Raw genomic sequence first — 12511 nt, forward strand, 5'->3', positions numbered from 1 at the left:
CTGCTAAAGATCTATGCAGCAGCACAAAAAAGCTCACATTAAAGCGGAAATCAACCCAAACATTTTTTTTTTCAGAATATGTTCTACGCAGGCCCACCAGTTGAAATATGTAATACATTTCTGATTAATATTGCATTTGTAGAATATGAGTTAAGCAGAAAAATGCAGTCACTTTTTGCCATCTCGGGGGGCGGCCATTTTGTCATTTCGGTCGACTGAAGATGACATCGAAGTTGCTCAGGGCTCAGATAACGACCAATCACGGCTCACCCGTTTTCTGAAGCTGAGCCATGATTGGTTGTTATCTGACCCCTGAGCAACTTCAATGTCATCAATGGCCACCCCCTGAGCTAGGGTGGATTCCACATATTCCACAAACACAATATTAATCAGAATGCTGTGGTTAGACGAGTGGGCCTGCATGTTCTGGAAAAAAAAAAGTTTGGGTTGACTTCCCTTTCAACATTATGGGTAGCTTCTGACCAAACTGACCTTGTATAGACTCAACTACAATCATCAAATCTAGTATCTAATTTAGAAGTAGGGCTGCACAATATATCGAAAAAATATAAATATTGCGATATTGGCTCATGCAATATGCATATTGCAAAGATATGCAAAAACTTTCTTATGGAATTGTATGCTTTTATCTGAATTTAACCTGTCAGACGCAAACTTAAATGTGCATCGCCACCCAATAGTTGAACATTATCAAGGGTAATTAACATTAATTAGCTAAGAATACATTGAGCTTGCTTATTTTGCTGCATGAAAAAAATGTATTTTCCTTCATTAGATAATAAAAATGTCATTTCTTTAGGAACATGTTAAATATCTGAATAATATCGATTTCACTATATTCAACAACCATATCGCATCTCGCATGTGTTTCCAATATCTTGCAGCCCTACCCGGAAGTGTACGCTCGTCTTTGTGTTTGTGAGAGCATTTGTGATCATGCAAGTGCTATGCTACCAAGGACTGGTAGAACAGAGTATTTGTGTGAGTGGTGTTCTGTGTTGAGATTACCGGAGCTACCACACAATATGACCAAAACTGTTAAATGCCTAATTTTTTGTTTTAAAACTTTACGTGTGTGGTCTGTCACACATTTAAAAAAAAATCCTTTTATATGTAATAGGCCATATACACATACGCAAACTTGGGTCAAAAAGATTAGCTACCACACGCAGCAGACAAGGAGACACAAGACAGGTACAACAGACAAGAATATACAATTTAAACACAATCAAAGTCAAAAAGACATTAAAAAGAAAAACTTCACCATAAAAACTATTGAAAATAACATTTTAGCAGGTATGCACAGCACAATAAATCCCTGGTTTGCTCTTTCCTAGGCAGAATTTGTGTGGCAGAATTGTTTGTGCGCCCAAGTCCAATTTAAAAAAAAAAAAAGATTTGTCAGTCGCTCTTTGAAAATAGTGGGTTTACGCTCAAGCCAGATGTTGCCATTTGCATGACAATTTGACAAAACACCTCCATACAGCAGAGAAACAACAGGAAAGATGGCACCGACAAACCCAACACTAGATGTGCTATAACACAAAAAAATATATTAAAAACAAATCTTCACGACAAAGATAACATATTTACTAGTAGGCGCAGCAAAACAACGTCCTAGTTGGAGAATTTTTCTGGTTTGTGTATGGTCTTGTGTTGGAGGCACTTTTATTTGTGCCCCGTAATCAGTGAATGTGTCTAAAAATTTACACATTGGTGAATGTAGCGTAGCACAACACATAATGTATTGTGTTATGATTTCTGATGATTGTTGTTGTGTACTAGCCAGTATTGGTCATTATAAGGTGCAATTCCTTTTAAAGTACTTTGTACATATCTTTGACAAGCTAGATATTGTGTTAAGTTAAGCTTAGCAAATGGTGTCAGGCAAATGTTTGTACTGTGAGTATTCTTAACGTGTTAATTTCGTAACACCAGGACATTTCTTTTTTTTTTGTTTCATGCTAAAAATGTGCTTTCTTGGTGGAAAACGTAAATGCATATTTGTGATTTGTTTGCTTCAAACTGTGAAAGAAAAATAAATGTAAGGTTCCACACGAAAAAAACATTAATGTCTTTCATGAAAAAACGTTTATATTATTTTTTTAATATACTGTACATCACTACTGTAGTGTATATGATCCTGATACACGTTTCATGTTTTGTATTTGGAACCGGAAGTTAGCATACATATCGAACGTAAAAGTATATTCCCGCGGGCGACATCCACGAGCACGATCCTGCGGCAATGCCGCGGGCAGTTTGCCTCCTGGAACTTTCTCAAGCATGTGCAGTAGACGCTATTGCAAGGTGCGGAAGGCCAGTATACAAATACAGGTAATACACTTCAGTGGTTAACACTTTATTGAACATCGAAACTTACAAACTCTCAACCCTCAGTCAGTCGGGGCGGCCATGAAACGGCTATGAAACGGCCATTTGACGTCCATTCTGGATGAACGGAGGGTTGTAGAGCCACAGAAGCTTGTAAAAGCGTATTCAGGCGCTCTGAAAATGGGGGAGTTGATGTTGGTTCTGAAGTTGTGGTTAAAAGACGTCCTCCACTTACAAATGTACCACATGTGCCCAGCAGAGGACGCACTCCCGGTGTGCTTTGGTTTCAGTTGATAGTAGTCTATTTTCAATGTGAAATTACGTGATTAAAAAAAAGGTGACGTCAATAGACGGCGCATTGTCAAAGCCGCCAAGTAAATAGTTTAACACAGAAAGGGAGGGGGGCACTTACATGTGAGAGGGGTTCTGACTGCAGACAGCATAACACGGAACGTAACGCCCCTTCTCGCCCCCAACGCCCATGGTTAGTAACACCACGCCCCTATACCCAATGGGTGGACGAAATGTGACCAAGTACTTCCGTAGTGTGGTCTAGTGTGTCGTGTTGTGACTGATAGCCACATTTTCCAGTAGACAAAATGACGGATTACAAGCAGAATGTAAGTGGAGCATTGTAAATGTACTGTTGTGGTATTTGCTGGCATAATCACCCCACGGAACTAAAGGTTGAGGGATGTGTTGGGGGCGAGTCTTATGAAGGTTGCAACTTCCGTTTAGTTAGCTTCTTCCTCTTTAGCCTAAACGATGTTCAGAAAAGTCGTCTGTGATACACCTCCTGCGTCGCCTTTCCTTCGGCACCGCGCTGTATTTTATTTAATGAATGTAAAGATATAAGACACTTCTAAAAATGCTACAAATGGCTCTGGGTCAAATAGCAGTACTATTCATATGTTTGAGTCAGTGTGGAGCCCAAAGACGACATGGAAAAAAATGCTTTCCATCGCAAAAACATTGTGTTCGTTCCCTCGAAAAACTTTCCGTTTCCTGAAAGGAATGAAATGATTGTGAGAGAATGCTATTTTTCCCCCTTAAAATTTCTCCCTTGAGGCTCCAAGTGCGTTATGTCGCACTATTGTAGTTTTGCATTTGGAGCAATTTTAAGTAGGCCTAATACATCGGGTTGTGGTTGCAGCACAGCGTAGCAATTTAATAACGTTAGCGTTAATATAACAATGGAATATGAAAAACAACACAGTTTTACTCGGTGGTGGCAAATGTTAAGACATTTTATATAAGCAGTAAGCACACGTGTTTGTATTTATGTTGGTATATTTGGGGTTTTAAGTATTCAACTTTACAGTAGGGTACAGATGACCGAAAATAACGGCCTCACATATTTCTGACAAAAGGCAGAACAGTTACTCTTGCAGTAGAGAATTAACGTTCAAAATAAAACACAAACTCAACTGTGACTTATTAATCATTTGTGATAAATTAACAAAAGTGAAAAATAAAACTGACTCCCCTAGCTTTTTTATTTCAAAATAAATTCAATTGAAAAATAACAGGTTAAACTGTTTACTGTTAAGCGTGAAACTATGAAGGTGGAAAATAGGGCTGGGCTATGGTGGCGATCGATCACAATGCAATTATTTCATAGCTGGGATATATATGTATGTGTGTGTGTGTATATGTATATATATATATATATATATGTGTGTGTGTGTGTGTGTGTATATGTATATATATGTATATATGTGTGTATATATATGTATATATATACATATATGTATATATTTACATATATATATGTATATATGTGTATGTATGTATATATATATATATATATATATATATATATATATATATATATATATATATATATATATGTATATGTGTGTGTGTGTGTATGTATGTCAACAATAAAACCACAACTATCCAGAGGAAAAACACCATTCATATTGCAAAATATAAGTGCATACAAGTACAAAAAAGTAGGCAACAGGTGAATATAGCATGCTGTATAATACACATTAGTTAGTTAGGGATATGTTGCCTTAACTGCATCTATCTGTAATAATAGACCTTGTTAACAGGAAATAAGGACAAAGAGAGGGAATGTCATGCTACAAAGGGCAGCAATGACAATCTCCGTAAATGGGTCGTGGCCCTTGCTTTACGCATTGAGCCAAAAACGTAAGAGTCGGTTCCTTGAGATTTTTATGAAATTCAGTTATGTGGAAAAATAAAATGTCTTGTTTTTGTTTGCCCCCAGCTTCACCAAACCATCCACAAAGATGGGCACTTGCCAGTGCCTATTTCTGAAGGTCCAAACAAGTACAAATGCAGCATTTGTATGAAAAGGGGAGAGTATGCGTATATTGTGGCACATATGCAAACGCACGAGAAGGCGGCTATTTGTCATGGAGGTGTGTTTTAGTTTGAAATCCAGTATAATCCAAGTAGATTTTGTGAATTGAACAATTCCTTGTTTTTATGAATGGTTTGCTGGTTTTAGGGATGTTCAATACATTTGGCTATGAATAACTCAACTCTTAGTACTCACTGATACCAATGCCAAGTTACCAATACCACTAGTAGGCTGACTCTTGATAGAGAAAATTACAATTAAACAAATGGCAGATATTTCCAAAAAAAAACCTTTCCTATTTCAAGGCCTTTGTAACCCTATACAGAGAAATAAGGCTGGTGTCGGTACTCGCCCATCCCTAGTTAGTTTTGAACAATGCATCGTGAATAGCATGTCCGCAGAAGTACTTTTCAAATGTAATTTCTCACTGTTTGCAGGTCATAAGATATTCAGATGTAATGGTGGGTGTATCAAATCCTATCATTATCATTGCTGCTACTGTGCAAAGGTTGTAATGAGGACACCTGCATTTATGACCCATCTTCAAAAATGCAAATCAGCAGCAACAAATGTAATTCCTTTGGGTATGTATTCTTTAGTTTTGCTTTTATGTTTCAACTTTTGCATTTCATATTATTTCTCATGTTTTTAATGTATAACTTCCCATTGCAGCCTCACTCGCTGCTGCCTCAAGCGGCACTGCGTCGCCCAGTGACACAGCCCTGTCAACTACAGCCTCACTCGCTACTGTCCCAAGCGTCACTGCGTCGCCCAGTTACACACTCGCCGCTCTCCCAAGCCTCCCTGCGTCGCCCAGTGACACATCCCTGCCAACTACAGCCTCACTCGCCGCTGTCCCAAGCGTCGCTGCGTCGCCCAGTGACACAGCCCTGCCAACTGCAGCCTCGTCAAGCATCTTCATGGCCTCAAGCCCATCGCCACCCCACTTCAGCCATGCAGACGCAAACATCCAGCACCCACCAGCCAACAGTTCTTTCTACCCAAAAGTCATTACATTTCCCAAAAGTGATCATGTTTCTCATGGAATAGAAAAAAGACTCAAATCAAAGCCCAAAAGAACCACTTGCGCAATCTGTAATTTGACTGTTAATGTAAAAAACATCAAAGTTCACATTCAGAGACGTCATTTGTCATCAAATGTTGACATTACGGCTGATCATCATTTGCTTTCCCAATGTGTGGACAGACAGAATGGCATTTTTGCTGTCCAAAGAAATTTTTCTGGACCAAGTAATCCCATTCATGTTAAAAAATGCACATGGGGAAATAAGCACGAAGTGGTTTGTGAATTAAACAAATGCATAAGGACATCAGAGTTTTCAAGGCGAAGTGGCCTAATGGGGTTTGAGTGCATGCATCTGAGATCATTAACATACTGCCCCATTTTGGCCAAACCACACCCCATGCTGAAAGAAGAAGTTCTGACAGATATGGTAGAAAAAAAGTGGATTTCTGAAAACACAAAGAAGGTCTGTCTCAACAGAAAACAAAAAGCCGAGTCTGAGGGATGCCCTCTTACTGAAGAAATCAACTTTGACAAAGGAGCATCAAAACTCTATGTGTCTGTCATGGAGAGTGACGCCTCCTTCTATTGTCGTTTGGGGAGAGTAGTTGTGTTCTATGACATAAAGCGAAATACTTTGCACTGTCCATGTGCTAATCCTAAAAGCTCTTGTCCTCATAAGTCCATAGCAAAATGGCATTTGAACCAGACCTATCCTGAACTTTTTTGTCAAGTCAAGAGCAGCGATGACTTTTTGGACAAGCATGACACTCATGGGTGTGCGTTTAATGATTTTTTTGGAGTGGATATTGTGGATATATAAGTGACAAAAGCATGTTGATTCAATAAAAGCTACATAGGTATAAAAAAAATTGTTGGTAGAGGAACTTTGTAAAAATGACAATTAAATACAATACAAAAAAAGCCTAGTTTTGTGAACAAAATGAGAATGAAATACCTCTTGGAAACAGTGTTGTATACAAAAATAACTTGTAAAATTAAAGTTGACTACAGTTCAGGAAGCGTTTGAAAATTATATGAATATAGTGGGCCTTAACTCCCAAGGAACCAGGTAAAATAAGTGTGGAATAACGTCTTGGAAAATATAACATGGTTTGGTATACGAACAATTGCGTTTTTAAATAGTGTATTTAAAAAATACTATTTTTAAATAGTGTATTTAAAAAATACAGTAGTAAATGGTGTTCTTGAGTTAAGAATACAAGCAACATTTAATACACATGCGGCATTTCACATATATCTTTTGTCCTTTGAGACTTCCTGTAGCGGGCAAGGGGGTATGTCGTTACTGGGCAGGTGGGGGACGTGAAGTTACGGGGGGCGTTTCGTTGCGGTCTGCGGTGGTGACGTAGCATTTCCACATGAGTTGCTACACGCACCAATACAGTAGGTGGCGGTATAGGCATTCAAAGCCGGTTTGTAATTCTACTTCCGCTATTGAAGTAGTGTTTTGGGAGTTGATATTTGTCATGATTGTTCTATTGGGATGCGTTTTTGTTGTAGTAGCATGCGTGATATTTATGATACGTTTATGTATAGTTGTCAATAATGGGCAAAACTGTAAACCTGGCAACAAAGGTCGGATTACGCTCCTTGTCGTTGCAGGATCAGGTAAAAGTGATACGTGACACTTGTACACTGAGGTTCGATGACACTTGTCGCGTTGTGGTCGTTTGTGGGTTCTTGGACCTTTTATGTATTAACAGAATGGCGTATTTGCCATTAAATTAGTTGCCAGGCATTCTGGAGCGGAATTGTGCTGCCAAAGAGCGTGGGCGCAGTTGCTGGATGCTCTTTTGACAGGAGAAAACACTACAGCTAATAAAACCTAGTGATGGCAAAAAACAAGACATCTGACTTTTTGGAGAAAAAAAAAAGTTCTATTGGACATCTGTGAAAGAAGCTAAACCGTACAGCACGGAGAAGGCTATGGACAGAAATTGGTTTCATTTTATGAATTCAAATTAAAAATGCATTTGAAATCAAATAATAATTTGTAAACAAGAATACTGGATTTGTCATTTTTAAACTGCTGTTGTGGAGTGCGAATTACAGTGAATTTCTCGGAAGGTTTACTGTCATTTGCATGTTTTTTTTTAAAATAAACTTTATTCAGACAATATAATATACAAAATTCTCGATTGGAGATGAAACATTTGTGTTTGTGCAATAAGTCCAAAGAAAGACCAGTAGAGAGAAAAAAACAAAACCTAAACCTTAAAACAAAAAGGAACAGCAAGTCAAATTCAATGACATTTTAAGCCATTTACAATCAGTGTTCTAAATGTATTACAATTCAAAACAAATAACCGTAGTCATCTCTCTGAAAAAGGCGAATGCTGATCACTGAAATTGAGACAAATAACATACACTTCAATCGGACACTTATTTATTTTCCCAAGCCATGCAAGCCGCAACATGAGGATGAAAGAGACGCATGCGGCTCCGGAGCCGCGGGTTGCCGACCCCTAGTCTAGTATATACCAATACTGTACAAATTACAGTTTATTAAATCAAGACAGTTTGATGTTTCATTTAAATACATGAAATTAATATGAAACACAGTTGAGTTGAATGTCGGCTTGGCCATCGGCAACCATTTCAGTTTCTCATTTGCCACTCTGGAAAATTAGCCTCCCTTGGTCTCGTCGCATCCTTGGCTCCCTTGAAAGTAGCTTTATTAATCTAAGTTGCTGTTATCATTATTTTCTTTTGTCGTTGTTGCTGTTGTTATTGTGGACCTTGTCTGTGTTTTCAGGTGGTCACACTACAGAAATCCTGCGATTGATGAAGAGCCTTTCCAGTGCTTACTCACCTCGATTCTATGTTATTGCGGATACAGACAGGATGAGTGAAGAGAGAATCCGTGCATTTGAAAAATCCAAACATCTCTTGGACTCCGATCCACAGGTACGCAGCCTATTTTACTTGACCTGTCTTTACGTAGTGGAACAGACCAAATACATTGCAGTGAAAAAGCTAAGTAATAAATTAATAAATAAAACAAAGCTCACAACCCTTTTTTGCATGGTCAGACAACGACAAGGAGAAATGGGTTTAAAAAAATAATTAAAACATACGTCACAATATCATACATAGGGCTGAAGCTATTGAATATTTTGGTATTCTGATATCCTACCAAAAATTCTATAAAATCACAGGGTATTCAAATAAAAGTAAAAAATATATATTTTTGCATGGTTACAGTACATTAATTAGCTCTTAAAGTAACAGACCGGTAAAAAATCATTTTTCAGCATTTGATTAGTCACTGTGTATAACCAATAAAACAAACATCAATGGCATCTGATTTGCTGAAAAAGTTTTAAACCGATTAGTTCAAAACAATGACATAACCTGTACACAGCCAAATTGGACACAATATTTGGGATGATAGTCACCCCCCAATATGAAGGTGTTTGTTGCTGAGGTTGGATTTAACCAAGGTTTTATGATCAAATGAAAATATATTTGGATACTACATTAGTATCTGAGAAATTAAATAAATGGCATGTTTTCCAGTTTACCATTCATCGGATCACACGGAGCCGAGAAGTACATCAGTCATGGAGTTCTTCAGTTTTAAGCACACTGAATGCCCAGTTTTACTCTATACCCCTGATCTTCAGACTCAGACCCGATATGGTGAGTAAGCATTCTCATAAAAAATAAAAAAAACGATACATAATTAATTTTTTTTGCGTGTTTGTGGTGCTTACTCAACATCCTGTATTAGATACTGCACATATTCCACATTTCCACGTTCGAGAAATAAATAAACACAAATTTACAAATTTTTTTTTTTTTTTTTTGTTGCCGATATGACTATGAAACAAGTATTGTTTTTTTAAACTGTCTTAAATAGGTATTAAAAAGTCTTGAATTTAACTTCAAGAAACCTATAGGAACCCTTTATAAATGACAGAAAGCAGTCGCTTTTGCTTAATTGAACACATTATAAAAAAAATTGGAAAAAGGATTTCCTTCACACAGCCTCTTTAGTGTCTTTATGTTAAAGCAGCACTGGGCAGCAAATCGACCTTAATAAAAAAAAAAATTCACAACTCTTTTGATGAAACATTGACTTACAACTAGTTGAATGGGACTTTTGTCATGCCCTGTCTGTATCGGTTTTACTGGCACTCAGCAACTTTGAGGAGGATGGAAGCAACCCTGGCACAAAAAAACAAAAAACAAATATCCTGAATTGCTTTACGGCGTACTCACTTCCTCCTTATTACTGGTGTCATGGCAGAAGCCCTAAAACAAACCAATAAAACAAACGTATTGTTTGAAGAAAATTAGATTCATTACCTCATTGCTATTCATCTTTCACACAGCCACTGGAAATGGAAATGCAATTCAGTCCAACTTGCATGCCAGCGAGAGCTCAGGATTTCACGACACTACGCGCTGGCGCGCATAGGAAATGTGGTTAACGCTTGTCAAAACACTACCGCTTTTGTCCACTTGGCGACGCTATAATCAACAAAAACTGACATGACACAGTGTTGCTTTAAAGAAATCACTCTTAATTTACTTCATTTAAAAAAAATGAGAGATGGGGAAAATATGTCAAATTATTTAAAACTCTTGAAAAAACATGGGAGGGGTAAATCTGCAACTAAATCCACGGGTGCTGAACCACAAGTATGCTGGGCTCCACTGTATCCATATCTTGGAAATGTGCTTATGTTGCCACCCCCCTTCCTTTTTGTCTATTTTGTTGTTTTAGGTGCTGTGCAACGGCCCAGGGACCTGTGTTCCCCTTTGCATTGCTGGACTCCTGCTTGGAATTCTGGGAATTAAGAAAGTCTTGATTGTTTTTATTGAAAGCATTTGTCGAGTGGAGTCGCTGTCGCTCACAGGGAGAATCCTTTACCACTTTTCAGACTATTTTTTTGTACAGTGGGCCAGTCTGAGGGACAGCTATCCAAAGTCTATTTTCCTTGGCAGAATTGTGTAAACGTTTCGCATTTTTCAGCAGGAAAGCGATTGTACAGAAAGTCAAATGTATTTGGATAAATATTACTTGAGAAACCCTGAGAAAGGACCACAGATGGAGGAATGCCCCTTCCAGGATGATCAGGCTGCAATGGATGCAATGGAGTGGGCAACATTTAACACATATTATGATGCTATTCAATGTTAGTGGAAATAATGTCAAAGTAAATCAAACGAAGCGCTGCAGGAAGACGACTTTGGTGAAGTGGGTCCCTGCCCAGTTGGTCAAATCTCCATAGCAGCGAGGATGTGGTCAACCTCCAATCTTGTACTGCTCAGTTGGTGTAGAATCCAAACGGCAACATCCAATTCGGTCATCATCACCTAATTTCTAAGCGTTGCAGTTAGCAAACGTAGCATGAGTTGAAATGCTATTTATACTTTCCAGTATTTCCCCCCTACTGTCCGTTCCTTTTTTGGGCATTTTGATTGTTTGCATGTGTGCGCTACGTCCAGTCTCTCGTCATAAGTAGAAAGGCGCACTGCACTGTCTTTCTATTGGTCAATGCCGAACAACCAATCGAAGGATGACGTAGAACATGTCACACTATGCGGCAAGACCAACAAAAAATCGGACATGCCAGACTTTCGTCGCAGTGGTCGTGATACGTTTGTCTGCGATACGTCTGTCGGCCCAAAATCGGGCTACATTTGTGTAGTATGACATTGGCAAAACGTAGTGTCTTTTGGCGTCTGGGACGCTTCACGACCACGACCACGAAAGTCTGGTATGTCCGAATTTTTGTTCATCTTGCTACGGCAAGATGACATGTCCTACGTCGTCCTTCGAATGGACAATAATGCCCTCCTTACGACGAGACTGGACAAACAAACAAAATGGCGAAAAAAGGAACGGGCAGTACTTCTGCTGCTCTCCGGTGGAGATATGATATGGAGGAAGTATTAGTGGAACTGTGGCAGCAGTGTCCCTGGAGGTAAGATCTTAAGCCCGAGTCCGAGCCCGACCCCACCCGAATTTCGGGCCGGGTCGGGCCTAAAATGTTAATCATTACGTTCGGGTCGGGCCGGGCTTCTCTCTCGCTGACTTTTTTTTTTTTTAAAATAAATATATGTTTATAAATATGTATACTAAAAGGATGTGTGGATACTAAACTAAGGTCCGCAAAAAAACAGAAGTCGCCTCATCACAACACGTACTGTATTAACTCTTGCAATGACAATTCAAAGAACTCCTTCCTGTCTCTGTCTATTATCCACCCGTCATAGTTCTTCTTTGTCTCTCTGCCTCTCTCTCTCTCAAAGTGCCGCGCTAGATTCTTAAGGACGTACTGCTGCTGTGGTTTATGGCCCAATTTCAAATCAAGTTAATTGGTCGGGCTCAGGCTGGGTCAGGTCGGGCTGGATTTCTTAGGCCCGATCTTACCTCTAAGTGTCCCTGCCTATTTGACGTGGAAAAATATGTAAAGCAAATACAAATATGGTTGCATCTTTTAGTTCATGCAGTAATTTTGTACTCTACTTATTTTATGAATAAATAAAGAATAAATTATTCGAATTTTTTTTAAAGTGTACAGTTAAAAAGAGTGTGGCACATTCAGTCATACATTTATGTTAAGGTCATTTTAAGCCACTAGGTGGCATTAGCGAATGTGAAACCTTGTAAATATACCCATCTAATTCTGTATTGCTGGTGGGAGTTTTTTTGTTCCTCTGTATTTGAAATCTGCACCATTTTGATGGCAGCATTATTTGTAAGGACCAGCTTGGTGGTTTGTGTTTTTGTTTGTTTCTTTTTTAAAGACAATGTGGTGTCA

The 12511-nt window shown here is 38.6% G+C and overlaps 1 protein-coding gene and 1 long non-coding RNA gene across 2 annotated transcripts; both read left to right on the plus strand.

Moving 5' to 3' along the window:
* The first annotated feature begins 2826 nt into the window (after positions 1-2826).
* On the plus strand, positions 2827-6856 carry LOC147127706 (uncharacterized). Its single transcript, XR_015084284.1, has 4 exons — positions 2827-2975; positions 4592-4745; positions 5125-5271; positions 5360-6856. It is a non-coding gene; the product is annotated as an uncharacterized LOC147127706 (long non-coding RNA).
* A 240-nt stretch (positions 6857-7096) lies between these two features.
* Positions 7097-12252, plus strand: alg14 (ALG14 UDP-N-acetylglucosaminyltransferase subunit). The gene is made up of 4 exons (XM_086021626.1): positions 7097-7343; positions 8491-8642; positions 9255-9377; positions 10468-12252. Exons 1-4 carry the CDS (start codon positions 7202-7204, stop codon positions 10696-10698), a joined length of 648 nt encoding a protein of 215 aa, XP_085877752.1. The 5' UTR covers positions 7097-7201; the 3' UTR covers positions 10699-12252.
* Positions 12253-12511: the final 259 nt, after the last annotated feature.

The sequence above is a fragment of the Filicampus tigris genome, chromosome 21 (assembly GCF_054856515.1).
Source record: "Filicampus tigris isolate MCC_2025a chromosome 21, RoL_Ftig_1.0, whole genome shotgun sequence".
Lineage (NCBI taxonomy): Eukaryota > Metazoa > Chordata > Actinopteri > Syngnathiformes > Syngnathidae > Filicampus > Filicampus tigris.